Here is a 15,085-nt window from a genome sequence, read left to right as displayed (position 1 = left end):
TGAGTGGCATAACAGTGGAATGATGACACAAGGAGATATTTAAATGGGTCAAAGTAATTCTTTTTACATTTCGGAGGTACTAGTACAGTGTTAAAATACAACATCAGCAAAGATTTGGTATGACGGGCAATGTCAGCAAAGGGTCCCACCCATCTCACCATTCGAGCCTCGCAAGAAGACGACTGTGGAACGAGTTACCTGCAATCTATTATTAGTAAACTTCTGTTCCATTAAAAGTGTCAAATATATGATTTGGAAATCTTAAATTCTGTGTTGTTTCTTTAACCGGTTTTAGGCCTTTTCCTCACTAATTTGCTGGCCATCCTATGCCTTGGTTATACTGCAAGCAGCAATTGTAATAATTTAAGCCGAGAAAGCTGTTGTGTTCCTGCTAAACGAGAGGTATTCCCATTGCGCGTTTTTGTCGTTCACAAGAAAGGTGCTTACTCTTAACCGAACCCACGGTATTTTACTTAATGCGACTGCTATTTACAAACCATTTTTAATAGAGTACTGTGAAGAACTATGCGTACCTTGATAAGTCTTTCCCCGCCAGGAATGGAAAAGCGGCGGTCAGGTTGGTGCCGATGGCATCTGCGTCCTGGCTCTTGGTGAATGAGATATCTCTTACTTTTCCCGCATTCTTCCCAACTCAGCTTTGCTTGGTACAGCAGTTAACCTTTTATCCAAAAGGACAAAAGTTCTTGATAGGGAACGAGTCGCGTGGCTCATATTAACGATCTTGCTTTGTATATTACCAACGAAGAACTACATGAACCAACGAGTAATCCGTGTGTGGCAACGCTTCGAAAGCGTGAAGTCAATGTGCGAAAATGTAGAGAATTGATGCCACTTAATTAGTAACTTGAACGCCTTTTGTGGTTTTCGGTAAGGCGTGTTTTAAAGGAGACAAATACAAAAGATTTTTATCGCAAGTAAGTGAGTGAAATCGCTTAATAACTGTGCTGAAAACTGTAACGACATATGGCAGTCTTCAGGCGACTTTTTAAGCAGTCGTTCGTTCTGGCCTATAAATCGTACGAGCAAAACGCTCGATGCATGATGCATCGGTAACCGGTCGTTCCGCCAAACATCGCGGTTTATATAATCTTAATAAGCGCGCGTTTCACAAGGTGCCTGTTCGCGGCTGGCTTGTGTGACTGTATTTTCCTCCCAGAAGGAAAGGGAAACAGTAGACGCCTGCACACAGGCTAGTTCGCAGCCAACACACGATCAATGTTTCCCGTTTGCCACGAAGGTGAAAAGCCGATCTACCAACAGAAAAAGAGTTTCGTCTATTTTTGAATTTTTTTTTTTTAACTTATTCGATGTAGTAGCTTGTCGGAAAGAAAGTACGATCTTTTTGTCTTTTTTGTGCGTTTTTCTTTTTCCTTTTTTTTTTTTTTTACTTGTTTTTTTGGAATAACGGCTGCATTTAGAGTCTCGCGGAAGGAATTTGGGTTGTTTTCCGCTTTGCTTTGTAACTTTAATGAGTAAGTCAAAAGATGATACAAAACAAGGTGTGAGAACTTTTTACTTTCCTTTGGAGCTATTGTTTTCCTGTTCCTCACTGTGTTGAGATCTTTGTTTCGGATTTGCGTTCTTTGTTTTTTTGTGACTTGTGAATTTCGCAGGTCTTGCGCCGATGACGAGCCCCAAAAAAGCTGCTCTAACAGTGTGTTAGTTGAACTTCGCGTTGACTGTGAATCACGCTCTCGTAATTGAGAAGTCATGAATCTAAATGAATTTATAGATCTGCAACGGGGTCCCCGTATTAACTTGATTCAATGGCTTCAACGGCGGTCTCTGCATGATATTTTTCTCTCGACGAAGTGTATTGCGTTTCATTTTCCCCCAGATAAGTTACAATACAATGCATATACAATATTTAAACATGGTGAGGTTTAAAGCTGCAAGCTTGTTGGACCATGTAGAAAATAAGTTGTAAAAAAAAAAAAGAAGCTTTCATTGAGGAAACTATAGGGCGCAACATGCAGTTGACTGAGCATTTTGAATCAATCTTTCATGAGTATTTGTTTGCTTATCGCAAATTTCACAGTTGTCCCACGGCTCTTTTAGCCTTAACAGAGGACTGGAGATCTGAACTTGACAAGCACATTATTGCAACGGTAGCGATCGACCTTAGCAAGGCGTTTGATTGCCTACTCCACGATCTGCTCCTTGACAAAGTTAATTTTTGTGGACTTGAAAAAAATTTCGTTTCACTCTTACGGAGTTATTTATCTTCCCGATATCAACGGGTTACTGAGGAATACTTTCTCCACGTGGATGGGTGTGCATACCGGAGTACCACAAGGGTCATTACTAGGACCGCTATTGTTTAACATCTTCATGAATGACCTCATATTCGCGGTTGAGAATTGTAGACTTCTTAGTTATGCAGACGACACTAAACTCTATTTATCAAACCATGATCCCCGAGCATTGGAGGAAGCCTTAAACCGAGACTTAGCCAGTACAACACAATGGTTTCGATAGAATGGGATGGTAGCAAATCCATACAAAGATCAGGGTTTGGTGTTAGCTGATTTGGTGTTAGCTGATTAACTGATGAAACACTGATTGGGATTTCCAGTTAGAATGCGCAGGGAGGCCAATACCTATTTCTAGTGAGATAAAATTATTAGGTGTAACATCGGATGACAAGCTGAAATTTGATGCTCATGTAGCATCAATCTGTAGAAAGATGGCGGGTCAGGTTAATGCTTTAAATAGGCTCAAAAATATCCTGCCTCTTAAAACCAAGGAAGCACTTTATCGCGCATTTATTTTACCTCACTTTGATTATTGTAGCCAGATATGGCACCACTGTGGGGAAAGGAATACAACGAAAATGCAAAGGGTAAATCAACGTGCGCTTAGATATGTATATAAAGATAAGGTTATTTCATATGAAGAATTGCTCGATTGTATCGCTTTGAATACGACACTGAAGAGTCGTCGGAGGACTCAAGACATGTTGCTAACGGTCGATAACTGCTTTCAAAATAAGGCTCCCAGACCTATTGCTGACTTAGTTCAACAAAGGAGGAATGATTACAATTTAAGAGGCAATAACAAGCTTTCCTTACCTAAGATTAACAGTACCAAGCATGGTCTTAAGTCATTTCGTTATTTTGCCGCTAAGACATGGAACGCGCTACCAGATGCTATGCGCGCAAAGGCTGGCACAATAACATTTTTTCACGATACCGGTCGCCTAAAATTTACTCAAAATATATGAACTTCATATATTTACTTAACGGTCCTATCCCAGTTGGCTTGTTAGCTCAATTGATCGAGCGCTGCACTAGTATCGCAGAGGTCAGTGGTTCGAATCCCGTAAAGGCATGATTTTTTTCAGGTCTGATTTTCGCTATTGCATAAATAGCGCTCTCTACTGCGAGGATCGTGCATCATACGTATCTACAACCGCAGTTCAAAATATATGAAATTCATATATTCATTGTATGATTTATCATCATGGGTTTATTACGAATGCTACTGCTACTGCTACTGCTACTGCTACTGCTACTGCTACTGCTACTACTACTACTACTACTACTGCTGCTGCTGCTGCTGCTGCTGCTGCTACTACTACTACTACTACAAACAAGCCGTGCCTCCAGAATCGAAAACTAAATCAGTACTATGTACTTACTGGATAGGAAACTATTTGGTTGGAGGTCATGACGCGGTCCTATCCCAGTTGGCTTTTTAGCTCAATTGAGAGAGCGCTGCACTAGTATCGCAGAGGTCAGTGGTTCGAATCCCGTAAAGGCATGATTTTTTTCGGGTCTGATTTTCGCTATTGCATAAATAGAGCTCTCTACTGCGAGGATCATGCATCATACGTATCTACAACCGCAGTTCAAAATATATGAACTTCATATATTCATTGTATCTGATTTATCATCATGGGTTTATTACGAATCCTGCTACTGCTACTGCTACTGCTACTGCTACTGCTACTGCTACTGCTACTGCTACTACTACTACTACTGCTGCTGCTGCTGCTGCTGCTGCTGCTGCTGCTGCTACTACTACTACTACTACAAACAAGCCGTGCCTCCAGAATCGAAAACTAAATCAGTACTATGTACTTACTGGATAGGAAACTATTTGGTTGGAGGTCATGACGCGGTCCTATCCCAGTTGGCTTTTTAGCTCAATTGAGAGAGCGCTGCACTAGTATCGCAGAGGTCAGTGGTTCGAATCCCGTAAAGGCATGATTTTTTTCAGGTCTGATTTTCGCTATTGCATAAATAGCGCTCTCTACTGCGAGGATCGTGCATCATACGTATCTACAACCGCAGTTCAAAATATATGAAATTCATATATTCATTGTATGATTTATCATCATGGGTTTATTACGAATGCTACTGCTACTGCTACTGCTACTGCTACTGCTACTGCTACTGCTACTACTACTACTACTACTACTACTGCTGCTGCTGCTGCTGCTGCTGCTACTACTACTACTACTACTACAAACAAGCCGTGCCTCCAGAATCGAAAACTAAATCAGTACTATGTACTTACTGGATAGGAAACTATTTGGTTCGAGGTCATGACGCGGTCCTATCCCAGTTGGCTTTTTAGCTCAATTGAGAGAGCGCTGCACTAGTATCGCAGAGGTCAGTGGTTCGAATCCCGTAAAGGCATGATTTTTTTCGGGTCTGATTTTCGCTATTGCATAAATAGAGCTCTCTACTGCGAGGATCATGCATCATACGTATCTACAACCGCAGTTCAAAATATATGAACTTCATATATTCATTGTATCTGATTTATCATCATGGGTTTATTACGAATCCTGCTACTGCTACTGCTACTGCTACTGCTACTACTACTACTACTGCTGCTGCTGCTGCTGCTGCTGCTGCTACTACTACTACTACTACAAACAAGCCGTGCCTCCAGAATCGAAAACTAAATCAGTACTATGTACTTACTGGATAGGAAACTATTTGGTTCGAGGTCATGACGCGGTCCTATCCCAGTTGGCTTTTTAGCTCAATTGAGAGAGCGCTGCACTAGTATCGCAGAGGTCAGTGGTTCGAATCCCGTAAAGGCATGATTTTTTTCAGGTCTGATTTTCGCTATTGCATAAATAGAGCTCTCTACTGCGAGGATCATGCATCATACGTATCTACAACCGCAGTTCAAAATATATGAACTTCATATATTGATTGTATCTGATTTATCATCATGGGTTTATTACGAATCCTGCTACTGCTACTGCTACTGCTACTGCTACTGCTACTGCTACTGCTACTGCTACTGCTACTGCTACTACTACTACTACTACTACTACTACTGCTGCTGCTGCTGCTAGTACTACTAGTACTGCTACTGCTACTGCTACTGCTACTGCTACTACTACTACTACTACTACTACTACTACTACTACTACTGTTGCTGCTGCTGCTGCTGCTGCTGCTGCTAGTACTACTACTACACTACAACAAACAAGCCGTGCCTCCAGAATCGAAAACTAAATCAGTACTTTGTACTTACTGAGTGGGAGGGCCGGATAGGAAACTATTTGGTTCGAGGTAATGACGCTTGGACCGAGTGCACAAAGGTCCGTGTCTCGTGACCGTCAGCCAAATATTTTGCCGTCCGGTCCGGACATTAAGGAGCCCCTCCCAGGGGTTTTAGGAACAAGGGAACTGGAACATTTATCAAATTACTTTCACGGAACAAGGGAACTCTTGAGTAGATTGTTGGGAACAAGCGAAAATCGATCTACTTTCAATAATAATTTTTTTTAACTTTCCGAGCCTCTAAAATATAAAACAAATATGGGGAACAACGATAAACATTTTTGGGGATAAAGGGAACAATACAAAAATTTTCGGGATCAAGGGAACATGAGCTAAAAACATTTTTGGGAACAAGGGGTTTTGTTAATGGGGAAAAAGTAATGAAATCCAAAATGATTAAGGGATCAAGGGAACATGTACCCTCCCTTCCCCCGTGTAAATAATGCCTAAGCGGATGTCACATTTTGAACCTACGTGACATCATTATTGGCCGCCATTTTAATGTCGCGTCGCGCCAAACCTTTGAAATTCAATCTTGCTTTGTCAAAAGACGAAACACCCTTTCATACAGAAAAATTTAAAAAGATTAATCTTCAAAACCAGACAAAGCGCGCCCGCGACTGAAACTCTTTCTAGCCTTCAGCGTGGCATCCCCTTCGTGAGAACGTCATTATTAGAAAGGAAAGGCATTGATAATGGAGTGGGTTAATTATAACCAATAACCTTTTATGGAGAAAATCTCATCACATCACTGTGGTTCTCAGAAAGGTCCTAAGGGACTTGGCAATAAACTGGGAAACCCCTTTACGTGACGACCTCAATAAAAAGGGGGTAAACCGACTAAACAAAGTAATACATTAAATTCAAGACCTTGCTGAATTATTTGACGATAAATGTACCAATTACTGCCAATACCAGAACTTGAACAAAGGAAATGAATTTATTAACCGCACAAAGGTAAAAATGACCTTCGAAAATCTTAGCATACTCTGCTTGTAATCTGAGGTTATTTGAGCAGCTTATACTAACAAGGAAACTTTACCGTTTCAGGCCGTGACCGAAGATCCCAAACTTTGTAAAATGCCTCATCAAAAGGGTAATTCCTCATTTTCTAATTTTGATGACGTCACTTGAAAACCAGATAAAGCGCGCTCGCGAATGAAACTCTTTCGAGCCTTTAGCGTGGCATCCCCTCCGTGAGAATGTCATTATTACAAAGGACAGACCTCGCTGATGGAGTAGGTTAAGGTAAGATACTAGGGAACCCCTTTATGAAAGGACATAAATATTAAGACAAAGCATTCCATTAAATTCACGACCTGACTGAAGAATTCAATAATAAGCGTACCCACTACCGTCAATACCGGAACCTAAACAAAGGAAATTAATTTATTGACAGCGCAACGGAAATGTTGACTTTAAAAATAACATCACACTCTCGTAATTAGAGGCTATTTGAGCAGCTTACACTAACAAGGAGACTTTAATGTTAAAGACAGTTATCGAAGATCCTTATTCCATAAAAATGTCTCATCAAAAGGCCGAAGTGGTTTCCAAGTCCAACGAATTAACTTTTCTGCGAAAAGTGGATCTGGAATGCTGTATTTGGTGAGTTGAATATCATTGCCGGCTTTCATATCGCCGTCGCATTTCCAGTGCGACTATATTGCCATTTTCCTTTTCAGTTATAACATCGTGTTAAGGCCCGTTACCCTTGCCTGTGGGCACTCTGGCTGCCAAAATTGCATGGAAACTTGGGCGGAATCGAAAGTCACACCGGTATGTCCCCAGTGTCGGGCAAAGTTTCGAAAAGAAGAGCTGAAGATCAATGTGACGATGGACAAGGCCACCCGAGATTTGCCTGTTAAATGTAACAGCCAAGGCTGCCAGTGGAAGGGAAACTATAGCGATGCCAACGATCATCTAAAACATTGCCCAAAAGTACGAGAGAGGTGCCCCAACGAAGGATGCCAGCACGTAGCGGCACGGGAAGAAATGACAGCACATGCTTGCCCTAAAGAAAGGATCGCATGTTCAGGATGCCAACTGCGCGTAACGAGGGAAAAACTACAATTCCACCGTAGATCTTTGTGCAGAGATTCTGCAGCTCTATGCCCCTTGAGATGTGGAGCGTCATTACCACGGTATGTTGCACTGATTCGGATAATTGAGCATTGCGATGTTTTAGTGTTGGCAATAGTTTTAAGTGAGGAAATTTTTAACATGAATAGCAGTATCCCTGTATTTTCTCCGTTCAAATCTAAGATCACGGGCAGTCCTAATTTGTGTCTGGTGTCACACATTACGGAACGTTGTGACTCAGCTGCATTCCTCAAATATAACTGAAAGAGAAGAGTTATATTTCATGATCAAGAAACGATTTGAGAAACAGATATAATGCCTATCATTCAATGGGGATCTAGGGGAAGGGCAAAGTGATACTCCCAAATGACTTTAAGTCCCCCATCCCCCCCCCCCCCCCAACCATCCCCTCTACAGGGCTGTAGCCAGATTTCAGGACAAGACGAGGCAAGTTTCGAGCGCCGATGGCGCGAGCCGCTAGCGGGGTCTGGGGGCATGCCCCCCAGAAAACTTTCAAATCTAGAGGTTTAGAAATGCTATTTTAGGGATTTTCCGTGGCATTTTTGTTCAGAAAAGTCAATCTTTAAGAAAAAAATTAAAAAGGCCAAAGTTAAGACGAGGCAATTGCCTCGTCTTGCCTCATGCTAGCTACGCCGCCCTGCTCTAGATCTCCCCAAAGTTTACATCAAAGTCAATTTGTCTACAGAACCACCCTAAGGGTGTCACGCTTTTCCCACTTTTTCTTTTTCACTTTTTCACATCAACTGTTTGAATATATAACACCAGTAAAAATGGAAGATCTTGAACTATCACATACCTCTTTGAATTTTAGAAGGAACATCAACCTACATCTTCACCAATGCCCAGAGAAAGCTTTAATGTGCCAAGTACCTGGGTGCAAAAAAATTGTAAAAAGGAAGGACATGAACGTCCATTTGACGGAATCAACCACCACACATTTTGCCCTCCAATCAGGAGAAATCAAACGACTGCGTGGAGTAATATACTATAAGGTAAGCTGCCTTTTTACCAACCAAAAAATTAATAAACCTGTTCCAAGTATGTGGGGAAAAGGATAGCAACTGTTGCGTTTACCTTCAAAATCTTACCTAGAAAACCTTTTTTGGTACATTTCATAATAGCCATAAAAATCAATTTCTGTTTTAGAAATGCGACACAGAACCTATACAGCCCAAAGTGGAGAGGGTTGTCTCCTTTTGTTGGAGAATTCCAAATTTTACAGAGAGCAGTACACAACAACCTTCAACTGCTGATGGAGACAATCCCTTAACAAGTGGGCCATTTATAGATGAAGGCTACAGATGGAGAGGACTGTACTTCAGACAACAAAAATTGTTCCTGCAGCTTCTCTCAGCATCCCATCCAGTTAGTGCAGAAGTTCAGTAAGAACATCACTTATTTTGTGTAAAGTGTTTATCAGTGTATTTAAAGGACAATGGTACCTTTGCCTTCTTTCATGTCCCAAGAGTGACTAACTCTATTTTCCTCACAAATCCAATACTCAATCAGGAGTAAAAGGTTATGAGAATTAGTTCACACATGGCAAAAGAGAAACTGATTACAGGTTTAAAAAAATAAACTAACAATTGGGGCTTGAGAAGAAATGATGTAAAATGCTAAATTTGCTGTATGTATGTTAATTACTAAATAAAACTTAAAAGTATTACAAAGGTAAATAATGATACAAAAGAACAGTAGAGTAAATAACAGATCTTCAAACAGGAAACTAGAGAGGTGAGAGGTGCATGAAAAAAAAAAAAAAAACCAAACACTTCATCATACCTATTCATGCATCACTATACTAGAACTTGCTAACTGGTACATTCAAAGCTGAAACTGGCCCATGTATTTCCCCTGTTTAAGCTGAGAGACAATACCCAAATCTGGCATTAAAAAACACTATCATAATGATAGTTGAGTGGAACAATGTTATGATATGCAAATATACTGAATTTTCTTTTTAAAGAATTGTAATGGCCCAAGGAAGTGACAAGGAGCAGGTGCTGGATTCAGATATGGTGTCCGTGAAAGAAGGAGAAATGTGGGGTAGGAGGATACTGAACGTGGAAAGTCTACTCGATGGAAATGGAAGCTTTGATGTTAAGTTTATTATTTACTACCTCAACTTGTACTAATTACGTTAACAGGTCATAAAATGTTAAGTTCAGTCAGTACAAAAACAAAAACAAAAAAATTAACCAGCATTTTTATTTATCTCTTACTTAACCGTCATAAATGTCTTGCTTGTGCTTTTAATTAACCAGCATTTTCATCTATATCTTACTTAACAGTCATAAATGTCTTGCTTGTGCTTTTTTCTCATGACCACAAATTGAGAATATAGTTTTTGCAGTCTATAGAGGGTTAAGTCAGGCTGTTTATAAACTAAGGTTAGATCAACAAGCATTGATTATTTTGTTAAAATTGAATGGTTACAGTTGTGTAATAGCTTTTACAGTTGATTAGATTGGTAGATTTAATAACACATAACTAAATTAAACATTTTAAGATCTGTCAATGAGATCTGTCAATGACAGAAAGCTATTTCCTGTGAACTAATTACATTAATGGCTTATTTATTAAATAGAACTTACAACTGGACATGAATGTTCACCATTGATGCCTAAAGACTAGCCTGATACAGTTCTAATCTTTCGGTCATTCTGTATATAAAGTCTTTTTTCTAAATTGCTTTATCTACCTCAATTATAATTTTAAAGAACATGATTTCTCAATCAGTCTTAGAAGAAAATGGTTACATTAGCACATAGCATTTTCAATGCTGTTTTTCAAATGAAATTTTTCTAAATATCATCTTTCTATTTGTTTGCAAGAGATGAAAAAATCTCTTTGTTTTAGCCCATTTCCACTATTGTGGATCTCTGCAGGCAGCTACACATGAATGGGGCTGTTTTGTTTTGGTTCGAGTGCAAACCATGATTGAGAGGCCAAATTAACAAAAGCTAGAATAAATTTTAAAACCTGCCTCTGCTATGCATTCATCACTAAAAATATGAAAACACTGAAATTCATTAGTTACAGTACAATCTGCTAAACAATAACATTTGTCATCCTTGCTGGAAAAGCTTGTTTGTTAGTTTACTAGTTTGTTTGTTTGTTTAATTGTTTTATGAAAATATTTTGATCTTACCACCTTCATGGCTTATTTATCAAAGTAATATAACTTATAATTGAGTGTTATTGTTCACCATATATACTTAAAAACTAGCTTGATACAGTTCTAATAAACTCTTTTTCTGAACTGCATTATCTAACTTTACTTAGGTTTTAAAGAACATGATTTCTCAATCAATCTCAACTCAATGCAGATATATCTTTTCAGAATTTTTCTTGCCATATTCTCCAAAACATTTTAATGTTTCATAAGAGTTGTGTTCCTTTTCATAGTTGCAAATGACCAATTAAAATAGAGACACGAAAGTGTATTGAGCTTATGTAATAAAAATGGAATGTTTGTATTGTTGCATGCTATCTTGTATACCTTTTGGTGTGGTAAACTTGGGGTTGGAAAAATGGATGGAAACACTTGCTGAAGTACTGAAATTTAAAATAAACGAGAAATGTACACTCCAGTTTTGAACTTAAGTTTGAAACTGAACAAAACGTTACTATAAATTATGAACCAGCGGGTCACAACACCCTCCCGTAAAACAATGTACAAGAAAGAGCCAATGCTCACCTTAGTGTCATTTCCTTCATCTCCTTAGCAACATTAAATTTTGCTTCTCTTATGTTTTTTCTTTCAAATTCGACGGAAAACATACTTCTGAAAAGTCCCGAATTCACGAACTAAATTCGACAAGTTTGCCAGATACATGGCCACTCTCGCTCGTCCCATGCTCCCTCCCAAGTCTTGTTACCAGATTACCTCTCATTTGCTGAAAGAAGATTAAACTGAGCTCGATACCAAACCGAGCTCGATCAGAAATCGAGCTCGATATGAAACCAATACCGCAAGGAAAACCGAGGACGATATCGAGGCAAACCGAGCTCGATAAGAAACCGAGCTCGATTAGAACAGATTGAGTTTGTCGAGCTCGTCTTTTTGATCGAGCACGATATAGTTGGGTCGAGCTCGAATAGAATTGACCGCATTTCGAGCTCGTTGATCCGAGGTTGGTTTGAACTGGTACTCGAATCGCTATTCGAGTACGGTGAACATGAACCGTGCTCGGTTGCCCAGATACCAAATGTGGTCCCATTATTTGCTCCTGTTGTGTTTTCTCTTTCGAATTCCACCGAAAACATACTTCTACAAAGTCCCAAATTAATGAACTAAACTCAACAAGTTTGCCAGAATCATGGCCATTCTCGCTCGTCCCATGCTCCCTCCCACGTCTTGGTACCAGATTACCTCTCATTTGCTGAAAGAAGATTAAACCGAGCTCGATAAGAAAGCGAGCTCGATTAGAACAGATTGAGTCGAGCTCGTCTTTTTGATCGAGCACGATATAGTTGGATCGAGCTCGAACAGAATTGGCCGCATTTCGAGCTCGTTGATCCAAAATTTAAGTATGTACTGAAAAGACTGTTTAATCGATTTTCTTACAGAGCATGTGGTATGAACAGAAATTCAGGTTATAAAGAGTTTCGGTAAATGACTTACGTGAAACGATACCGCTTAGTCACGTGAATTCTAGTCGTACATAAACTGCAGAGATATCAACCTCTGAAGCTCTCAAATCTGAGATCTTTCTTCGGACCAACACCCTCCAACCGAATTCGCTAGTGCGACCCCCGGCAATACCTACCCTCCCCCGATGATTGAGATTCAGACTGTGGACCTTCGAGTGTGTCAGTGAACGCCGAGCAATTTCGCGGGAAAACCGTGGATCTATCTGTCAGGGACTTCAATTAGTTGAATACTCATCCAATCAGACTCACGCTTATTTAGGAGTAACGAAGAAATACTCTCCCTTTTGTTTGCAACGAACGGGCATCACGCAAGAAAATGAAGCCAGAAACCGTAATACAAGCGCATCTGAGCAATAAAGACTCTCCACGGGATCGATAGGAAGGTGTTTACGTTTGTTCTGTTGTCAAACAACATCGTCTAAGGAGTTGTGAGTGTAATTCGACCGGATGCCCTTCGATATTTGAATCCCGTAGTAAGGGCAATAGGATTACGCGCACCTACAAAGCGATTTACCCAGAATGGGTGGTAAAACGAATTACAGTCTTTTCGTCCAAGTCTTTTCGTTCAAAAGTTTTTTCGTCTAAGTTGGTTCGTCCAATTGTTAAGTCTTTTCTCGAAGTAAATAAATAACTTTTGGAAGGTTAGATAAAGCTATATAAAGAACTTATTAGTGCGAGCAGTTGCCATTTTGGTTCCGATAGCTTTAGTCACCAATCCCCGTTTACGAATTCAACGTCGTGAATTACGATAAATGCACAGAGAAGATACTTGATTGGTCGGTCATTTTTGGCTTAGTTTTATTTCTTTATCATGTTGGACTATGTTGTTGGTTATGTCGGACATTTAGTGATGTTACACCCAGTTGTCTATTACGCCTAACAGAGGGTGTCACGAAAACTCAGACCCCTCGAAAATCCAAGAGATAAAACTCGATTCATGATCACTCCTGGTAATGCCGCGTATATTATGGTCACGCAATCAACCCACGAGTGTAGACTTAGTCGGGAGAAGCAACTAACTGTGACTTGGTTGTCGAAAGAGTTCACTTTCTTTTTATTGGCAACTAAAATAACAAGATCGCTAGAATAGAGCGACATATTTATCTTACCCAGTTTATCTACCACTGTCGACCAAACAGGGAAAAAGTAACAGAGATTACAGTACATCACTTTTCACTGTTAGAAGAAATATTTATAACATATCGCGCGTGCTTGCCTTAATTTAGTCCTATTGAGTCCCTATGAACAAAATCTTTACATATGCACGCCCGTGCGTATACAAGATGACGCGAGCTTTTGTTTTTTTACCTGGCTCCAGAGTTGCCGTCCTGCTAAGCTGCACTGCTGTTTTCCTTCTCTTAAATTATGGAAGAAACTAGCGAAGAACTGCCCAATTTTTCGGGTTATCCTCCGTATAAAAACCTTACAACTGACGTCACGATAATGTAGTTGGCCATTTGTTTCAAAATCATGACACGATAGATGTGCGGGTTTTTCCCACATATATACTTGCAATCATTCCTGCTATACGATATACGTGCGTGTTTTGCCACGTGAACTTGTGTTTTATTCCCAAGTATATGACCTTTTTCTTACAAACATATATATGCGCACAAAAAAGGCCATATATATGCCTTACGAACAAACGTCTGTATATGAGGGGTGGCGAATGGTCCTTCAAAACCTCTGGTTCTCGCAAAATGTTAGTCGAATTTCGTAGGTCTCGCAGTCTCGTTTTTTCAGCGGTTATGTGCATCTCGCACTCTCGTTTTTTATACGAAGGTGTCACGGAGTCTCGATTTTTTGCAAGGCTAAGGGTCTCGAAGTCCCGATTCGCTTGTTGGTTTTTTTTTTTTTTTTTTAATGGACGTCTTCTCGTCACTTGTTATTGAATTTCATTACAGCAATTTTCAATTTCCGAGAAAAAGTCAATCCTAACTTCTCCTAAATTCTCTGAATTCAGCAAAAGTGCGACTTGCGGCCTAGATCTTTCTAAGCTAGCTATAGTAGCTTGCAGTAATAGGACCACGGGACTTGACTGGCCAAGCGTGGCGTGGTTGTTTTCGCGAGGCTGGGATTGAAGTTTTACTGGTAGACTAACAGCGAATTGTCCGCAAATTCATAAATAGCAACATTTATAGAGTTCTTACGTGATTCGTGCTTTCGCTTCCGATGAGAAGAAGACCTTAAGCCTACTTCGGTTTCCTCCATTGTTTTGAACGCTTCCACCTCAACTGAGTTCAAACACGACCACGCGTTCTTTCTTCTAACGACTTCCAGACAACTTGAGTTGTAAGTTACAGCGCGTCAGTCAAAAAAATCAAAGGGAAACGACCAAGCGCAACCTCCTGACCGGAAATTAGGTCATGGCCAGGAAAAAAAATAGAATTTATTTACAGTTGACAGATTTTCAGATCTGATGTTTCGTACAAGGGTTTACAACAAAAGGATCCTTTGTGAGACTTTTGTGCAAGCTCATTCTAGCTCTTTCTCATAGCTCTCAACCAAATCTAGGGCTCGCAATTAAAGAGTGCGACCGTCTCGCGCTCGCACTCAAAACCTTTTGAAGTCTCGGTCTCGCAATCTAAAAAGTCAAAATGTCTCGAGCTCGCAAAGAAAAACGCTAATCTCGCCGTCTCGCAAAGTCTCGCATTTACCATTCGCCACCCCTTATACGGGGTTATAGCAGGCCATTATATAAAAGGCATCGAATTCTATCGTTAGCAATAAACCTACTTCACGTACGATAGAGCCGGAAAGTAACTCCAATTTGAATC

General features: G+C 40.1%; 1 protein-coding gene and 1 long non-coding RNA gene across 2 annotated transcripts; one reads left to right on the top strand and one right to left on the bottom strand.

The window, feature by feature from the left end:
- Nucleotides 1-6,470: 6,470 nt before the first annotated feature.
- LOC148724845 (uncharacterized) lies at nt 6,471-11,524 on the bottom strand. The gene is made up of 3 exons (XR_015991036.1): nt 11,353-11,524; nt 8,449-8,522; nt 6,471-7,891 (listed from the first exon to the last, which is right to left on the bottom strand). It is a non-coding gene; the product is annotated as an uncharacterized LOC148724845 (long non-coding RNA).
- On the top strand, nt 7,036-11,129 carry LOC148724846 (TNF receptor-associated factor 5-like). The gene is made up of 5 exons (XM_088731289.1): nt 7,036-7,157; nt 7,235-7,693; nt 8,464-8,644; nt 8,799-9,034; nt 9,619-11,129. Exons 1-5 carry the CDS (start codon nt 7,036-7,038, stop codon nt 9,785-9,787), a joined length of 1,167 nt encoding a protein of 388 aa, XP_088587415.1. The 3' UTR covers nt 9,788-11,129.
- Nucleotides 11,525-15,085: the final 3,561 nt, after the last annotated feature.

The sequence above is a fragment of the Stylophora pistillata genome, chromosome 8 (assembly GCF_964205215.1).
Source record: "Stylophora pistillata chromosome 8, jaStyPist1.2, whole genome shotgun sequence".
NCBI classification, from domain to species: domain Eukaryota; kingdom Metazoa; phylum Cnidaria; class Anthozoa; order Scleractinia; family Pocilloporidae; genus Stylophora; species Stylophora pistillata.
This window is presented reverse-complemented; position numbering and strand designations above follow the sequence as displayed.